Genomic DNA, 16,958 nt, shown 5'->3' on the forward strand with positions numbered 1-16,958 from the left:
AAACATCTGAGTGACATTTGCAACCTTCCAGTCCTCCAGAACCATGCCAGAATCTATCGAATTTTGAAAGATCATCGCTAATGCCTCCGCAATCTCCACAGCTACTCTCTTCAGAACACGCGGGTGCATTCCATCTGCTCCGGGAGATTTATCTACCTTTAGACTATTCAGCTTCCTGAGTACTTTCTGTGTCGTAATTGTGATAGTGCACATTTCTCGTCCCTGCCTCCCTTGAGTGTCCGGTATACTGGTGATGCCTTCCTCAGTGAAGACTGACGCAAAATACACGTTCAGTTCCTCCGCCATCTCCTTATCATAATTCCATGTATGTATCCAAGCTCTCAGCTCAGCACCTTTGTTCCTGATGTTTCTTGCAGTGAAATACACCCACGTTAGCCCTTCAGCCTTCCTACCTTGACACCCTTTATTCTGCTTCTCTTTCCTCAAAGCCTATCACCTCCCAGCTTCTTACTTCATTTCCCTTCCCGATCACTCACCTTTCCCCTCATCTGCTCTCAAGATGTGTATAGGTTTTGAGGGGAATAGATAGGGTGAATAAAATGCACCCTATTCCCATCATTCCCAGAATCACTTGGCGTGGTGGATAGAGACAAAGTAGTTCCGTAATCAGTGACACGTCTGTGCACTACATAAGAGAATGGATACAGTCAGTGACACGACAAACTCACAGGCAAAGTGTCACCTCATCTGGATGGGCAGGTCTGGCACATGTTGAGACCCGACGTGGATTATAAGCAGAGAATGGATAAACTCGCGTTGTTTTCTCTGCAGCTGCGCAGGCTGAAGGAAAATTTAACAAATGTTTGTCAGATTACAGAGTCACAGATAGAATAGGCAATTGGTTTTGTTGAAATATCACAGACGAGGTGGCATGTCTTTATGCTGAGAGGGGTTAAGTTGAAAGGAGATATGTGGGGCAAGGTTTTGTTGACATCTTGTGGTGGGTGCATGAAATGCCCCTCCAGGGGTGATACTTGAAGCAAATACAACAGAGAGGATCAAGAGACTCTACAATAGGTACATGAACGTGCAGGAAATGCACAAGTGGGGATATTATATTGTTAGATGGCATGAGTTCAGTGGGGCATTAAATGAGAAATTAATGGCATGTTTCTCGACTGTTTTGTTCACTGTTCCAAGTTCATAGAACATAGAACATAGAATAGTACAGCACAGTTCAGGCCCTTCGGCCCACAATGTTGTGCCGACCCTCAAACCCTGCCTCCAATCTTAGCCCCCAACTTAAATTCCTCCATATACCTGTCTAGTAGTCTCTTAAACTTCACTAGTGTATCTGCCTCCACCACTGACTCAGGCAGTGCATTCCACGCAACAACCACTCTCTGAGTAAAAAACCTTCCTCTAATATCCCCCTTGAACTTCCCACCTATTACGTTAAAGCCATGTCCTCTTGTATTGAGCAGTGGTGCCCTGGGGAAGAGGCGCTGGCTATCCACTCTATCTATTCCTCTTATTATCTTGTACACCTCTATCATGTCTCCTCTCATCCTCCTTCTCTCCAACGAGTAAAACCCTAGCTCCCTTAATCTCTGACCATAATGCATACTCTCTTAACCAGGCAGCATCCTGGTAAATCTCCTCTGGACCCTTTCCAATGCTTCCACATCCTTCCTATAGTGAGGTGACCAGAACTGGACACAGTACTCCAAGTGTGGCCAAACCAGAGTTTTATAGAGCTGCATCATTACATCGCGACTCTTAAACTCTATCCCTCGACTTGTGAAAGCTAGCAGCCCATAAGATTTCTTAACTACCCTATCCACCTGTGAGGCAACTTTCAGGCAACACACATAAAAGTTGCTGGTGAACGCAGCAGGCCAGGCAGCATCTCTAGGAAGAGGTGCAGTCGACGTTTCAGGCCGAGACCCTTCGTCAGGACTAACTGAAGGCGGACATTTACCCCGAGGTCCCTCTGCTCCTCCAGACAACCAGGTATCCAGCCACTTACTTTGTACTCTGCCTTGGAGTTTGTCCTTCCAAAATGTACCACCTCACACTTATCCGAGTTGAACTCCATCTGCCACTTCTCAGCCCACTTCTGCATCCTGTCACTGTCTCTCTGCAATCTTTGACAATCCTCTACACTATCCACAACACCACCAACCTTTGTATCATCTGCAAACTTGCCAACCCACCCTTCTACCTCCGCATCCAGGTCGTAAATAAAAATCACGAAGAGTAGAAGTCCCAGAACAGACCCTTGTGGGACACCACTAGTCACAATCCTCCAATCTGAATGTACTCCCTCCACCACCACCCTCTGCCTTCTGCAGGCAAGACAATTCTGAATCCACCTGGCCAAACCTCCCTGGCTCCCAAGCCTTCTGACTTTCTGAATAAGCCTACCGTGTGGATTCTTGTCAAATCTTGTTCCTTGGAATGTTTTTCAACCCTTGGACTGGATCCAGCAGCTCTGGCTGATCTTACCAGTTCTTGTGAAATCTTCATCACTATTCTCCACCTTATACCAACAAATCAAACCTACAATTTTTTCTTGACAATTTCAGGTAAATTTATTATCAAAACATGTATACATTACCACGTGATTCATGGAGATTCAATTTCTTGCACCTGTTGAGAAGGAAAAAAAAACACACAACAGAATTTATTAAAAACTGCACAGGAAAAGACAAAGACAGAGAAGCTACCGATGGGCAAGGATAATAAAGGGTGAAAATAAAAAAAAATACGACTATGATATTGAGTGGTAGACTCTGTGAAAGTGAGTCTGTAGGTTGTGGAATCAGTTGAGATTTGTTGATGACTGAGGTTATCCACACCAGTTCAGGAGCCTGATGGTTGTAGGGTAACAACTGTTCCTGAACAAAGGGGTCCAGCGACCCTCTCCCAGATGTAGTGGTGAGGAGAGAGCGTATCCTGAATGCTGGGCGTCCTTGATGATAGATGCTGCTTTCCTGTGGTAGTGGCCCATGTGAATCACAAACAGAACCCTCTCCTGCTGGGGAAGTGCAGGATCTAATAGACTGTGAGGCAAGATCCTCGTGAATACATTTGTCCTTGACCAGCATTTCAGGTCCTGGGAGGGAAAAAAGTCTCCCTCATGTGGACAGGATCCTGAAATAACTATGGCACAACTGTAGAGCCGATGGGGTGGTGCGTGTGTTTTCCACTCTTCACTGAAAACCTCAAGGAGGTCGACGTATTCCTCGGAAACTTCCTCAGAACATCATAGGTCAAAGACTAGGGAATGTCAGAGGCAGCTCGGAAACATAGATTACAGTCTTGGGAATCCTGTAAGCTTCTGGGAGGCAGAGCAGATGACAGCAGGAAGCCCAGCCCAGGATACTGCCATTAGACCATAACAGGGCCTTGCTGTCAAAACCATGGACACTCTCAGAGGAGGTCCAAAATCTGCCTCCCAATCTGCTCCTCAGTATCTCTGCTGCTACCAGGGGGCCTGTAGAATACTCCCAATAGATTAAATGCTCCTGCCTGTTCCTGACTTCCACCCATACTGACTCAAAAGAGGATCCTGCTACGTTACCCACCCTTTCTGTAGCTTTAATAGTATCCCTGACCGGTAATGCCATCCCTCCTCCCCTTTTACGCCCACCATCTATCCCTTTTAAAGCACTGAAGTCCAGGAATACTGAGAATCCTTTCCTGCCCTGGTGCCAGCCGAGTCTCTGTAATGGCCATTACATCATAAGACCATAAGACCATAAGCCAAAGGAGCAGAAGTTTGCCATTCGGCTCATCGTGTCTGCTCAGCCATTTTATCATGAGCTGATCCATTCTCCCATTTAGTCCCTCTCCCCTGCCTTCTCACCATAACCATTGATGCCCTGGCTACTCAGATACCTATCAATCTCTGCCTTAAATACACCCAATGACTTGGCCTCCACTGTCTGCCCGTGGCAACAAATTCCATAGATTCACCACCCTCTGACTAAAAAAATTTCTTTGCATTTCTGTTCTGAATGGGCACCCTTCAACGCTTAAGTCATGCCCTCTCGTACCAGACTCCCCCATCATGGAAACAACTTCACCACATCCATTCTGTCCATGCCTTTCAACATTCAAAATGTTTCTATGCAGTCTCCCCTCAATCTTCTAAACTCCAAGGAGTACGGTCCAAGAGCGGAAAATCATTCCTCATATGTTAACCCTCTCATTCCCGGAATCATTCTAGTGAATCTTCTCTCTGCCCTCTCCAATGTCAGCACATCCTTTCTTAAATAAGGAGACCAAAACAGCCCACAGTAACCCAAGTGAGGTCTCACCAGCGCCTTATAGAGCCTCAACATCACATCCCTGCTCCTATACTCTATTCCTCTAGAAATGAATGCCAACATTGCATTCGCCTTCTTCACTACCGACTCAACCTGGAGGTTAACCTGAAAGGTATCCTGTATGAGGACTCCCAAGTCCTGTTGCATCTCAGAACTTTGAATTCTCTCCCCATTTAAATAATAGTCTGCCTGTTTATTTCTTCTGCCAGTGTGCATCACCATACACTTTCCAACATCGTATTTCATTTGCCACTTCTTTGCCTATTCTTCCAATCTATCCAAGTCTCTCTGCAGACTCTCCATTTCCTCAGCACTACCGGCCCTTCCAACTATGTTCGTATCATCAGCAAGATTAGCCACAAAACCATCTATTGCATAATCCAAATCGTTGATGTACAATGTAAAAAGAAACGGCCCCAACACGGACCCCTGTGGGACACCACTGGTAACCGGCAGTCAACCAGAATAGGATCCCTTTATTCCCACTCTCTGTTTCCTGCCAATCAGCCAACGCCCTATCCACGTATGTAACTTTCCCATCATTCCATGGGCTCTTATCTTGTTCAGTAGACTCATGTGTGGCACCTTATCCAAGGCCTTCTGAAAACCCAAATATACAACATCCACTGCATCTCCGTGGTAGAAATATATAGACTCTTAAACTCTATCCCTCGACTTGTGAAAGCTAGCGCCCCATAAGCTTTCTTAACTACCCTATCCACCTGTGAGGCAACTTTCAGGCAACACACATAAAAGTTGCTGGTGAACACAGCAGGCCAGGCAGCATCTCTAGGAAGAGGTGCAGTCGACGTTTCAGGCCGAGACCCTTCGTCAGGACTAACTGAAGGCGGACATTTATCCCGAGCTCCCTTTGCTCCTCCAGACAACCAGGTATCCAGCCACTTACTTTTTACTCTGGCTTGGAGTTTGTCCTTCCAAAGTGTACCACGTCAAACTTCTCCGGGTTGATCTCCATCTGCCACTTCTCAGCCCACTTCTGCATCCTGTCAATGTCTCTCTGCAATCTTTGACAACCCTCTACACTACGTACAACAGCACCAACCTTTGTATCATCTGCAAACTTGCCAACCCACCCTTCTACCTCTGCATCCAGGTCGTAAATAAAAATCACGAAAAGTAGAGGTCCCAGAACAGACCCTTGTGGGACACCACTAGTCACAATCCTACAATCTGAATGTACTCCCTCCACCACCACCCTCTGCCTTCTGCAGGCAAGACAATTCTGAATCCACCTGGCCAAACCTCCCTGGCTCCCATGCCTTCTGACATTCTGAATAAGCCTACCGTGTGGAATCTTGTCCAATCTTGTTCCTCGGAATGTTTTTCAACCCTTGGACTGGATCCAGCAGCTCTGGCTGATCTTACCAGTTCTTGTGAAATCTTCATCACTATTCTCCACCTTATACCAACAAATCAAACTGAAAACCCTTTCTTGACAGTTCCAGGTAAATTTATTATCAAAACATGTATACATTACCACGTGATTCATGGAGATTCAATTTCTTGCACCTGTTGAGAAGGAAAGAAAAATACACAATAGAATTTATTAAAAACTGCACAGGAAAAGACAAAGACAGAGAAGCTACTGATGGGCAAGGGTAATAAAGGGTGAAAATAAAAAAAAATACGACTATGATATTGAGTTGTAGACTCTGTGAAAGTGAATCTGTAGGTTGTGGAATCAGTTGAGATTTGTTGATGACTGAGGTTATCCACACCGGTTCAGGAGCCTGATGGTTGTAGGGTAACAACTGTTCCTGAACAAAGGGGTCCAGCATCCCTCTCCCAGATGTAGTGGTGAGGAGAGAGCGTATCCTGAATGCTGGACGTCCTTGATGATAGATGCTGCTTTCCTGTGGCAGTGGCCCATGTGAATCACAAACAGAACCCTCTCCTGCTGGGGAAGTGCAGGATCTAATAGACTGTGAGGCAAGACCCTCTTGAATACATTTGTCCTTGACCAGCATTTCAGCTCCTGGGAGGGAATAAAGTCTCCCTCATGTGGACAGGATCCTGAAATAACTATGGCACAACTGTAGAGCCGATGGGGTGGTGCGTGTGTTTTCCATCTCTTCACTGAAAACCTCAAGGAGGTCGACATATTCCTCGGAAACTTCCTCAGGACATCATAGGTCAAAGACTAGGGAATGTCAGAGGCAGCTCGGAAACATAGATTACGGTCTTGGGAATCCTGTGAGCTTCTGGGAGGCAGAGCAGATGACAGCAGGAAGCCCAGCCCAGGATACTGCCATTAGACCATAACAGGACCATGCTGTCAAAACCATGGACACTCTCAGAGGAGGTCCAAAATCTGCCTCCCAATCTGCTCCTCAGTATCTCTGCTGCTACCAGGGGGACTATAGAATACACCCAATAGATTAACTGCTCCCTTCCTGTTCCTGCCTTCCACCCATACTGACTCGAAAGAGGATCCTGCTACATTACCCACCCTTTCTGTAGCTGTAATAGTATCCCTGACCAGTAATGCCATCCCTCCTCCCATTTTACGCCCCCCTCCATCCCTTTTAAAGCACTGAAGTCCAGGAATATTGAGAATCCTTTCCTGCCCTGCTGCCAGCCGAGTCTCTGTAATGGCCATTACATCATAAGACCATAAGACCATAAGCCAAACGAGCAGAAGTTTGCCATTCGGCTCATCGTGTCTGCTCCGCCATTTTATCATGAGCTGATCCATTCTCTGAAGCACCTTCAATTACTCCAGAAGACTGAGGTTTGGTAAAAATACTGAAAGGCTTTTATTTGTTGTACAATACGATCTCCACAGTGAGTGTCTGCCCCCAGAGTGAGGACGAGGGGCAAGGCGAACACCTTTATACAGGACACGCTGGGAGGAGCCACAGGGGCAGTGAGCAGAGGGGTGTGTCCAAACAGGTAACCGAGTTACAACAAATATACATGGTTTACCACATTCACCCCTCCTTTTTTTTTAAAAAGGAGTCCCGCGGGGTGAAGTGACTGACAATATTTACAAGAAGTATATTTACAGGTCAAGTCTATCAGGCGGTCAAGTCCGTCGCTGTGATCGACAAGCATCGGCGATGGTGGTTGTGCTGGCTCCGGCCTGACTTCAGGTGCCAGCACGTTAGGCGTCGGTAATCCCTCCTGCGGGCGCCAGGTCGCGGATGGAGACCGTGTCCTCCCGCCCATCAGGTAAAACCACGTAGGCATACTGGGGGTTCGCATGAAGTAAGTGAACCCTCCCGACTATCGGGAAGTATTTATGGCTCCTCGCATGTTTCCGGAGCAGCACTGGCCCCGGGGACGTCAGCCAAGGTGGTAGGGTGGTCCCAGTGGTCGATTTTCTGGGAAAAGAAAAGAGCCGCTCATGGGGGGTGGCATAACAGGGAGCGGATGGAGTGGAGTGCCTCGGGAAGGACGTCTTGCCAGCGGGAGACTGGCAGTCCCTTTGACCTGAGGGCTAAGAGTGTGGCTTTCCACACTGTGCCATTCTCCTTCTCTACCTGTCCATTCCCCCGGGGATTACAGCTCGTGGTCCTACTGGTCGCAACTCCCCTAGCCAGTAGATATTGGTCACTCATAAACGAGGACGCTCTGTCACTGTGGATATAGCATGGGTATCCGAACAGAGTGAAGAACTTGCGCAGGGCTTTTACAACTGACGTGGTAGTGGTGTCGGGGCAGGGGATGGCGAAGGGGAACCGCGAGTACTCGTCAATTACGTTAAGAAGGTACACATTGCGGTCGGTGGAGGGAAGGGGGCCCTTAAAGTCGACACTCAGTCGCTCAAAGGGGCGGGTGGCCTTGATGAGTGGTGCCTTTTCGGTTCGGTAGAAGTGCGGTTTGCACTCTGTGCAGACTTGGCAGTCCCTGGTCATCATCCTGATCTCCTCAAGGGAGTAAGGCAGGTTCCGGGCTTTCACGAAGTGGAAAAGCCGGGTGACTCCCGGGTGGCAAAGCTCTACATGCAGGGCGTATAGCCGGTCGATCTGCGCGCTGGCGCACGTTCCCCGGGATAGGGCGTCGGAGGGCTCGTTGAGCTTCCCAGGCCTGTACATGATGTCATAGTTGTAGGTGGAGAGTTCGATTCTCCACCTCAGGATTTTATCATTTTTGATTTTGCTCCGCTGCTGATTACTGAACATGAATGCGACTGAGCGCTGGTCAGTTAGCAGGGTGAACCTTTTGCCGGCAAGATAGTGCCTCCAGTGCCTTATAGCTTCCACTATGGCCTAGGCCTCTTTCTCCACCGTGGAGTGCCGAAGTTCAGGGCCTTGAAGGGTACGGGAGAAGAACACCACTGGTCTTCCTGCCTGGTTAAGGGTAGCAGCCAGCGCAAAGTCGGAGGCGTCACTCTCTACTTGGAAGGGAATGGCCTCATTCACCGCATGCATTGCTGCTTTGGCAATGTCCCCTTTTATGCGGTTGAAGGTCGCGTGGGCCTCGGCAGAGAGGGGGAATGTGGTGGACTTGACCAGGGGGCGGGCCTTGTCTGCATAGTTAGAGACCCATTGGGCGTAATATGAAAAGAAGCCCAGGCACCTTTTGAGTGCTCTGAGGGTATTGGGAAGAGGGAGTTCCAACAAGGGGCGCATACGGTCGGGGTCAGGGCCAATGACTCCATTCTCCACGACCCACCCAAGGACAGCAAGTCGGTTGGTCCCAAATACACAGTTGTCCTTGTTATAGGTGAGGTTGAAAGATTTGGCCGCTTGGAGAAATTTTTGGAGGTTGTTGTCGTGATCCTGCCGGTCGTGGCCGCAGATGGTGATGTTATCCAGATATGGGAACGTGGCCTTCAGTTGGCACTGGTCCACCATCCGGTCCATTGCCCTCTGGAAGACAGATACACCATTCGTGACACCAAAGGGGACGCGCAGGAATTGATAAAGCCTGCCGTCCGCCTCGAAGGCAGTGTAAGGGCGGTCCTCCAGGTGGATGGGCAGCTGATGGTAAGCGGATTTTAGGTCTATGGTCGAGTACACCTTGTACTGTGCTATCTGATTGACATTATCCGTGATGCGGGTATCAATCGATCCCTGGAATCAATCTGGTGAACCTTCTTTGTATGTCCTCTATGGCAAGAATGTCTTTCCTCAGATTAGGGGACCAAAACTGCACAAAATACTCATGGTGTGGTCTCACAAAGGCCTTGTACAACTGCAGTAGTACCTCCCTGCTCCTGTACTCGAATCCTCTTGCTGTGAATGCCAGCATACCATTTGCCTTTTCACCGCCTGCTGTACCTGCATGCCCACTTTCAATGACTGGTGTATAACGACACCCAGGTCTCGTTGCACCTCCCATTTTCCTAATCGGCCACCATTCAAATAATAATCTGTTTCCCTGTTTTTGCCACCAAAGTGGAAAACCTCACACTTATCCACATTAAATTGCATCTGCCATGAATTTGCCCACTCACCCAATCTATCCAAGTCACCCTGCATCCTCTTAGCATCGTCCTCACAGCTAACACTGCCACCCAGCTTCGTGTCATCCGCAAACTTGGAGATGCTGCATTTAATTCCCTCATCTAGGTCATTAATTATATTGTAAACAACTGGGGGTCCCAGCACTGAGCCTTGCAGTACCCCACTAGTCACCGCCTGCCATTCTGAAAAGGTCCCGTTTATTCCACTCTTTGCTTCCTGTCTGCTAACCAATTCTCTATCCACATCAATACCTACCCCCAATACCGTGTGCTTTAAGTTTGCCCACTAATCTCCTGTGTGGGACCTTGTCAAAAGCCTTTTGAAAATCCAAATATCCCACATCCACTGGTTCTCCCCTATCCACTCTACTAGTTACATCCTCAAAAAATTCTATGAAATTCGTCAGACAAGATTTTCCTTTCACCAATCCATGCTGACTTTGGCCCGATGATTTCACCGCTTTCCAAATGTGCTGTTTTCACATCTTTTATTAGTGACTCTATCATTTTCCCCACCACCGATGTCAGGCTAACCTATAATTCCCCGGTTTCTCTCTCCCTCCGTTTTCAAAAAGCGGGGTTACATTAGCCATCCTCCAATCCTCAGAATCTAGTCCAGTGTCTAAAGAGTTTTGAAAAATTATCACTAATGCATCCACAATTTTTTGGGCTACTTCCTTAAGCACTCTGGGATGCAGATCATCTGGCCCTGGGGATTTATCTGCCTTTAATCCCTTCAATTTACCTAACACCACTTCCCTACGAACATGAGATTCCCTTCATTCCTCCATCTCACGAGACCCTCTGTCCCCTACTATTTCCGGAAGATTATATATATTCTCCTTAGTGAAGCCCGAACTAAAGTAGTTATTCAATTGGTCTGCCATGTCCTTTTTCCCCATAATCAATTCACTTGTTTCTGTCTGTAGGGGACCTACATTTGTCTTTACCAGTCTTTTCCTTTTTACATATCTATAAAAGCTTTTACAGTCAGTTTTTATGTTCCCTGCCAGTTTTCTCTCATAATCTTTTTTCCCCTTCCTAATTAAGCCCTTTGTCCTCCTCTGCTGAACTCTGAATTTCTCCCAGTCCTCAGGTGAGCCACTTTCTCTGGCTAATTTTTATGCTTCTTCTTTGGAATTGATACTATCCCTAATTTCTCTGTAGGGGAATGAGGGTGGCGGGTCACCAGGATGTCTGTGGGGGGAGGTGGGGGGAGGGAGGGTGGAGAGTCACAGGTATTTCTGAGGTGGAGTGAGGGAGGGAGGGAGGAGGGTCACCGGGATGTCTGTAGGGGAGGGAGGGAGGGAGGGTCACAGGGATGTCTGTAGGGGAGGGAGGGAGGGAGGGTGGAGGGTCACAGGGATGTCTGTAGGGAGGGAGGGAGGGAGGGTGGAGGGTCACAGGGATGTCTGCAGGGGAGGCAGCGAGGGAGGGTGGAGGGTCACAGGGATGTCTGCAGGGTGGGAGGTGGGGAGGGCGGAAGGGTGGAGAGTCACAGGGATGACTTTAGGGGAGGGTGGGAGGGTGGGTGGAGGGTCACAGGGATGTCTGTAGGGAGGGAGGGGAGGGAGGGTGGGTCAAGGGTCACAGCAATGTCTGTCGGGGAGGAGGGGGAGGGAGAGAGGGAGGGTGGAGGGTCAGAGGGATGTCTGTAGGGGAGTGTCACAGAGATGTTTGTAGGGGAGGGTCACAGGGATGTCTGTAGGGGAGTGTCACAGAGATGTCTGTCGGGGAGGGATGGAGGGAGGGAGGGAGGGTGGAGGGTCACAGGGATGTCTGTAGGGGAGGGTCACAGGGATGTCTGTAGGGGAGGGATGAGGGAGGGAGGGAGGGTGGAGGGTCACAGGGATGTTTGTAGGGGAGGGATGGAGGGAGAGAGGGAGGGTGGAGGGTCACAGTGATGTCTGTAGGGAGGGACGGTGGGAGGGTGGAGGGTCACAGGGATGTCTGTAGGGGAGGGAGGGAGGGAGGGTGGAGGGTCACAGGGATGTCTGTAGGGGAGGTCACAGGGATGTCTGTAGGGGAGGGATGGAGGGAGGGAGGGAGGGTGGAGGGTCACAGGGATGTCTGTAGGGGAGGGGAGGGAGGGAGGGAGGGTGGAGGTCACAGGGATGTTTGTAGGAGAGGGAGGGAGTGAGGGTGGAGGGTCACAGGGATGTCTGTAGGGGAGGGAGAGAGCGAGTGAGGGAAGGAGGAGGGACACAGGGATGTCTGTAGGCGAGGGAGGGAGGGAGGGTTAGAGGGTCACAGGGATGTCTGTCGGGGAGGAGGGGAGGGAGGGAGGGAGGGTGGAGGGTCAGAGGGATGTCTGTAGGGGAGGGAGGGAAGGAGGGTGGAGGGTCAGAGGGATGTCTGTACGGGTGTGTCACAGAGATGTCTGTAGGGGAGGGTCACAGAGATGTCTGTAGGGGAGGGTCACAGAGATGTCTGTAGGGGAGGGTGGAGGGTCACGGGGATGTCTGTAGGGGAGGGAGGGTGGAGGGTCACGGGGATGTCTGTAGGGGAGGGAGGGAGGGAGGGTGGAGGGTCACAGTGATGTCTGTAGGGGAGGGAGGGAAGTGAGGGTGGAGGGTCACAGTGATGTCTGTAAGGAGGGAGGGAGGGAGGGTGGAGGGTCACAGAGATGTCTGTAGGGGAGGGATGGAGGGAGGAAGGGAGGGTGGAGGGGTCACAGTGATGTCTGTAGGGGAGGGAGGGAGGGAGGGTGGAGGGTCACAGGGATGTCTGTAGGGAGGGAGGGAGGGAGGGTGGAGGGTCACAGTGATGTCTGTAGGGAGGGAGGGAGGGAGGGTGGAGGGTCACAGGGATGTCTGTAGGGGAGGGAGGGTCACAGGGATGTCTGTAGGGAGGGATGGAGGGAGGGAGGAGGGTCACAGGGATGTCTGTAGGGGAGGGATGGAGGGAGGAAGGGAGGGTGGAGGGTCACAGTGATGTCTGTAGGGGAGGGAGGGAGGGAGGGTGGAGGGTCACAGGGATGTCTGTAGGGAGGGAGGGAGGGAGGGTGGAGGGTCACAGTGATGTCTGTAGGGAGGGAGGGAGGGAGGGTGGAGGGTCACAGGGATGTCTGTAGGGGAGGGAGGGTCACAGGGATGTCTGTAGGGAGGGATGGAGGGAGGGAGGAGGGTCACAGGGATGTCTGTAGGGGAGGGAGAGAGCGAGTGAGGGAAGGAGGTGGGACACAGCGTTGTCTGTAGGCGAGAGAGGATGGAGGGTGGAGGGTCACAGGGATGTCTGTCGGGGAGGAGGGGAGGGGAGGGAGGGAGGGTGGAGGGTCAGAGGGATGTCTGTAGGGGAGTGTCACAGGGATGTCTGTAGGGGAGGAGAGGAGGGGTGGACAGAGAGGATGGGGTGGAGGGGAGGTGAGGGAGGGGAGGTGGAGGAGAGTGGGTGGGGAGGAGAGAGAGGGAAGTAGGGGGGTGTATAGTGAGAGGGAGGGGAGGGAGGTAGGAGGGTATGGAGCGAGAGGGGTGGGGAGGGAGGGAGGGGGGTGTGGAGCGAGAGAGTGGGGGAGGGAGGGGAGGGGGGTGTGGAGCGAGAGGGAGGGAGGGGAGTGCAGGAGCGGAGGGAGGGGAGGATGGGAGGGGGGAGAAGAGGAGAGAGGGAGCAGAAGAGAGAGGGAGTGCGGGAGGGGAGGAGAGGGAGGGAGGGGAAGGGGAGAAGAGGGGGGAGGGGAGAGGGAGGAAGGGAGGGAATGAGAGGGAGGGGTGGGGGAAGAGCGAGGGGGGTGGTGGAGGAGAGAATGAGGGGAAGGGGAGGAGAGGGAGGAGGGGGTAGGGAGGAGAGGGTGCTGGGGAGGAGAGAGGGAGGGGAAGGGGAAGAGAGTGAGGGGAGGTGGTGTGGGGGTAGGGGAGGAGAGGGGGAGGAGAGGAGAGAGGGAGGGCGGGAGGGGAGGAGAGGAAGGAGAGAGTAGAGGAGGGAGGGAGGATGGGAGGGGGAGGAGATGGGGAGGGAGGAGATGGGGAGAGGGGGGGAGATGGGGAGAGGGGGGAGGGGTGGGAGGGATGGAGAGGGAGGGGAGGGGGAAGACAGAGGGAGGAGATGGGGCAGGGAGAGAGGGAGGAGGGAGGGAGTGGAGGGGAAGAGGAGGCGAGAGAGGGGAGGGGAGGGGAGGAGAGGGAAGGGGAGGAGAGGGGGAGGGGAGGTGAGATAAGGAGGGAAGGGAGAAGAGGGGAGGGGAGGAGGAGAGAGAGGAGGGAGAAGAGGGGGGAGGGAGGGGGAGCTGAGGGGGGAGGGAGGGGGGAGGTGAGGGGGAGGGAGGGGGAGGAGAGGGGGAGGAGGGTGGGAGGGATGGAGAGGGAGGGGGAGCAGGAGAACAGAGGGAGGAGATGGGGCAGGGAGAGAGGGAGGAGGGAGGGAGAGGAGGGGAAGGGGAGGCGAGAGGGGTGAGGAGAGACTAGGAGAGAGAAGAGAGGGATGGAGGGGGGTAGGGAGGGGAGGAGAGATATGGAGGGAAGGGGAGGAGAGGGAGAGGGGAGGGGGAGAGAGGGGAGGGAGAGGGGGAGGGAGGGCGGATGGGAGGGGGGAGGGGAGGGGAGGAGAGGGGGGGAGAGGGGTAGGGTAGGAGAGGGGGGTGGGGGGAGGGAGGGGGAAGGAGTGGAGAGAGGGAGGGGGAGAGATAGGGAGAGGAGGAGAGGGAGGGAGGAGGGGGTGTAAGGGAGGAAAGGGGGAGGAAGAGGAGGAAGGGACGGGGATAAGGTGGGGGGTGGGAGAGTTTAGGTGCGGCGGGGGGTAGGTGGTGGTGGGGGTGAGTGAGGGAGAGGCCGAGAGGGAAAGGGGAAGCGTGTGGCGGCAGAGAAGGGGTTGGGGTGGATGGGAAGGAGGGAGGGAAGGAGTGATGGAATGGGGAGGGTGGGTAATGAGGCGATGGGGAGGGAAGAAGGGGAAGGTGGGGGGGAGGGAAGAAGGGGAAGGGGGAGGGAAGAAGGGGAAGGAGGGGGAGGGAAGAAGGGGAAGGGGGAGGGAAGAAGGGGAAGGGGGAGGGAAGAAGGGGAAGGGGAGGGAAGAAGGGGAAGGGGGGAAGGAAGAAGGGGAAGGTGGAGGGGGGAGGGAAGAAGGGGAAGGTGGGGGGAGTGAAGAAGGGGAAGGTGGGGGGGAGGGAAGAAGGGGAAGGTGGGTGGAAAGGGAAGAAGGGGGAAGGTGGGGGTAGCGAAGAAGGGAAGGTGGGGGTAGGGAAGAAGGGGGAGGTGGGGGGGAGGGAAGAAGGGGAAGGTGGGGGGGAGAGAAGAAGGGGAAGGTGGGGGGGAGAGAAGAAGGGGAAGGTGGGGGGAGAGAAGAAGGGGAAGGTGGGGGTAGGGAAGAAGGGGAAGGTGGGGTGAGAGAAGAAGGGGAAGGTGGGGGGAGGGTAGAAGGGGAAGGTGGGGGGAGGGAAGAAGGGGAAGGTGGGGGGGAGAGAAGAAGGGGAAGGTGGGGGGAGAGAAGAAGGGGAAGGTGGGGGGAGAGAAGAAGGGGGAAGGTGGAGGGGGAGGGAAGAAGGGAAGGTGGGGGGAGAGAAGAAGGGGAAGGTGGAGGGGGGAGTGAAGAAGGGGAAGGTGGGGGGGGAGTGAAGAAGGGCAAGCTGGAGGGGGAGGGAAGAAGGGGAAGGTGGGGGGAGAGAAGAAGGGCATGCTGGTGGGGGGAGGGAAGATGGGGAAGGTGGGGGGGAGGGAAGAAGGGAAGGTGGTGGGGAGGGAAGAAGGGGAAGGTGGGGGGGAGAGAATAAGGGGAAGGTAGGGGGGAGGAAAGAAGGGGAAGGTCGGGGGGGAGGGAAGAAGGGGAGGGTGGGGGAGGGAAGAAGGGGAGGGTGGGGGAGGGATGAAGGGGAGGGTGGGGGGGAGGGAAGGAGGGGAATGGGGAAGGAAGAAGGGGAAGGGGGAAGGAAGAAGGGGAAGGGGGTGGGGAAGGGGGGAGGGAAGAAGGGGAAGGTGGGGGGGAGGGAAGAAGGGGAAGGGGGGAGGGAAGAAGGGGAAGGTGGAGGGGGAGGGAAGAAGTGGAAGGTGGGGGGGAGAGAAGAAGGGAAGGTGGGGGGGAGGGACGAAGGGGAAGGTGGGGGGTGGGAAGAAGGGGAAGGTGGGGGGGTGGGACGAAGGGGAAGGTGGGGGGGAGGGAAGAAGGGGAAGGTGGGGGGGGAGGGACGAAGGGGAAGGTGGGGGGAGGGAAGAAGGGGAAGGTGGGGGGGAGGGAAGAAGGGAAGGAGGGGGGGAGGGAAGAAGGGGAAGGTGGGGGGGGGAAGGAAGAAGGAGAAGGTGGGGGGGGGAGAGAGAGAATCTGAGATCGAATGACCCAGGTCTAAATGGCATCACGTCCCCAAACCCCCCCCCCCCACCCCTCACCCCTCACCACTCACCACTCACCACCACCCCGGGGAAAGGTGGAGGGTCGGGGAAAATGTGGGCGGCTGTGGTCGGCGTGTGACGGGTATCTCGAGGGAGACGGTGGGGGGGTGGTGGTGGGGGAGAGGGGTAAGATCAGGGGGAAGGGGTGAGAGTGAGGGGGGGAAGGCGAGAGAGAGAGGAGAGGTGGAGGGGGAGGGGAAGGGGCAAGATAGAAAGAGACAGAGAGATAGAGGGAGAGAGAGGGAGAGAGAGGGAAAGAGAGAGAGAGAATGTCACATTATAAGGAAGGACGAGGAAGTCGAAGAGGCGCTGTGGAGGGAGCGAGCTTCGAGGGGAGCTGTTCACCTCACTCGCAGGGAGGGGGCCGACTCACCTCGCTGGGGTCTGGGGGCTTGTCCTGGGGCCCCCGGCTTCCCGCAGGCAGGGCGTCTGAGGCCCCGGCGACGAGCAGGGAGCTGTGAGCGAGAGTCCGACTCGCCAAACAGGAACCAGCCGGGGCAATGCAAATCTCCAGGACAATAGAGGCCCTGTGCGAGGGAAACAAATCCTCCCCCCTCTCCGACATTTCCCTCCTTCCCACCTCCCGCCCTGCCTCTCCACTTCCTCCCTTCCTCTCCCCTCCGATTCCTCCCTCCCTCTGTTGCCTGCATTCCCTGTCCCTCATCTCTCCCCTGCATTCCCTCTCCCTCATCACTCCCTGCATTCCCTCTCCCTCATCCCTCCCCTGCATTCCCTCTCCCTCATCCCTCCCCTACATTCCCTCTCCCTCATCCCTCCCCTACAGACACTCTCCCTCATCCCTCCCCTGCATTCCCTGTCCCTCATCCCTCCCCTGCATTCCCTGTCCCTCATCCCTCCCCTACAGACCCTCTCCCTCAACCCTCCCCTACAGACTACCTCATCCCTCCCCTACAGACC

The 16,958-nt window shown here is 53.7% G+C and overlaps 1 protein-coding gene across 1 annotated transcript in view; it reads right to left on the reverse strand.

Moving 5' to 3' along the window:
- Nucleotides 1-16,605, reverse strand: part of LOC140208143 (uncharacterized) — a 259,811-nt gene extending 243,206 nt beyond the window's left edge. The window contains exon 1 of the mRNA XM_072276625.1: nt 16,414-16,605. Within this exon, the coding sequence (XP_072132726.1) occupies nt 16,414-16,605 (192 nt within the window). The remainder of the gene's footprint in view (nt 1-16,413) is intronic.
- Nucleotides 16,606-16,958: the final 353 nt, after the last annotated feature.

Source organism: Mobula birostris, chromosome 13 (genome assembly GCF_030028105.1).
Source record: "Mobula birostris isolate sMobBir1 chromosome 13, sMobBir1.hap1, whole genome shotgun sequence".
NCBI lineage: Eukaryota > Metazoa > Chordata > Chondrichthyes > Myliobatiformes > Myliobatidae > Mobula > Mobula birostris.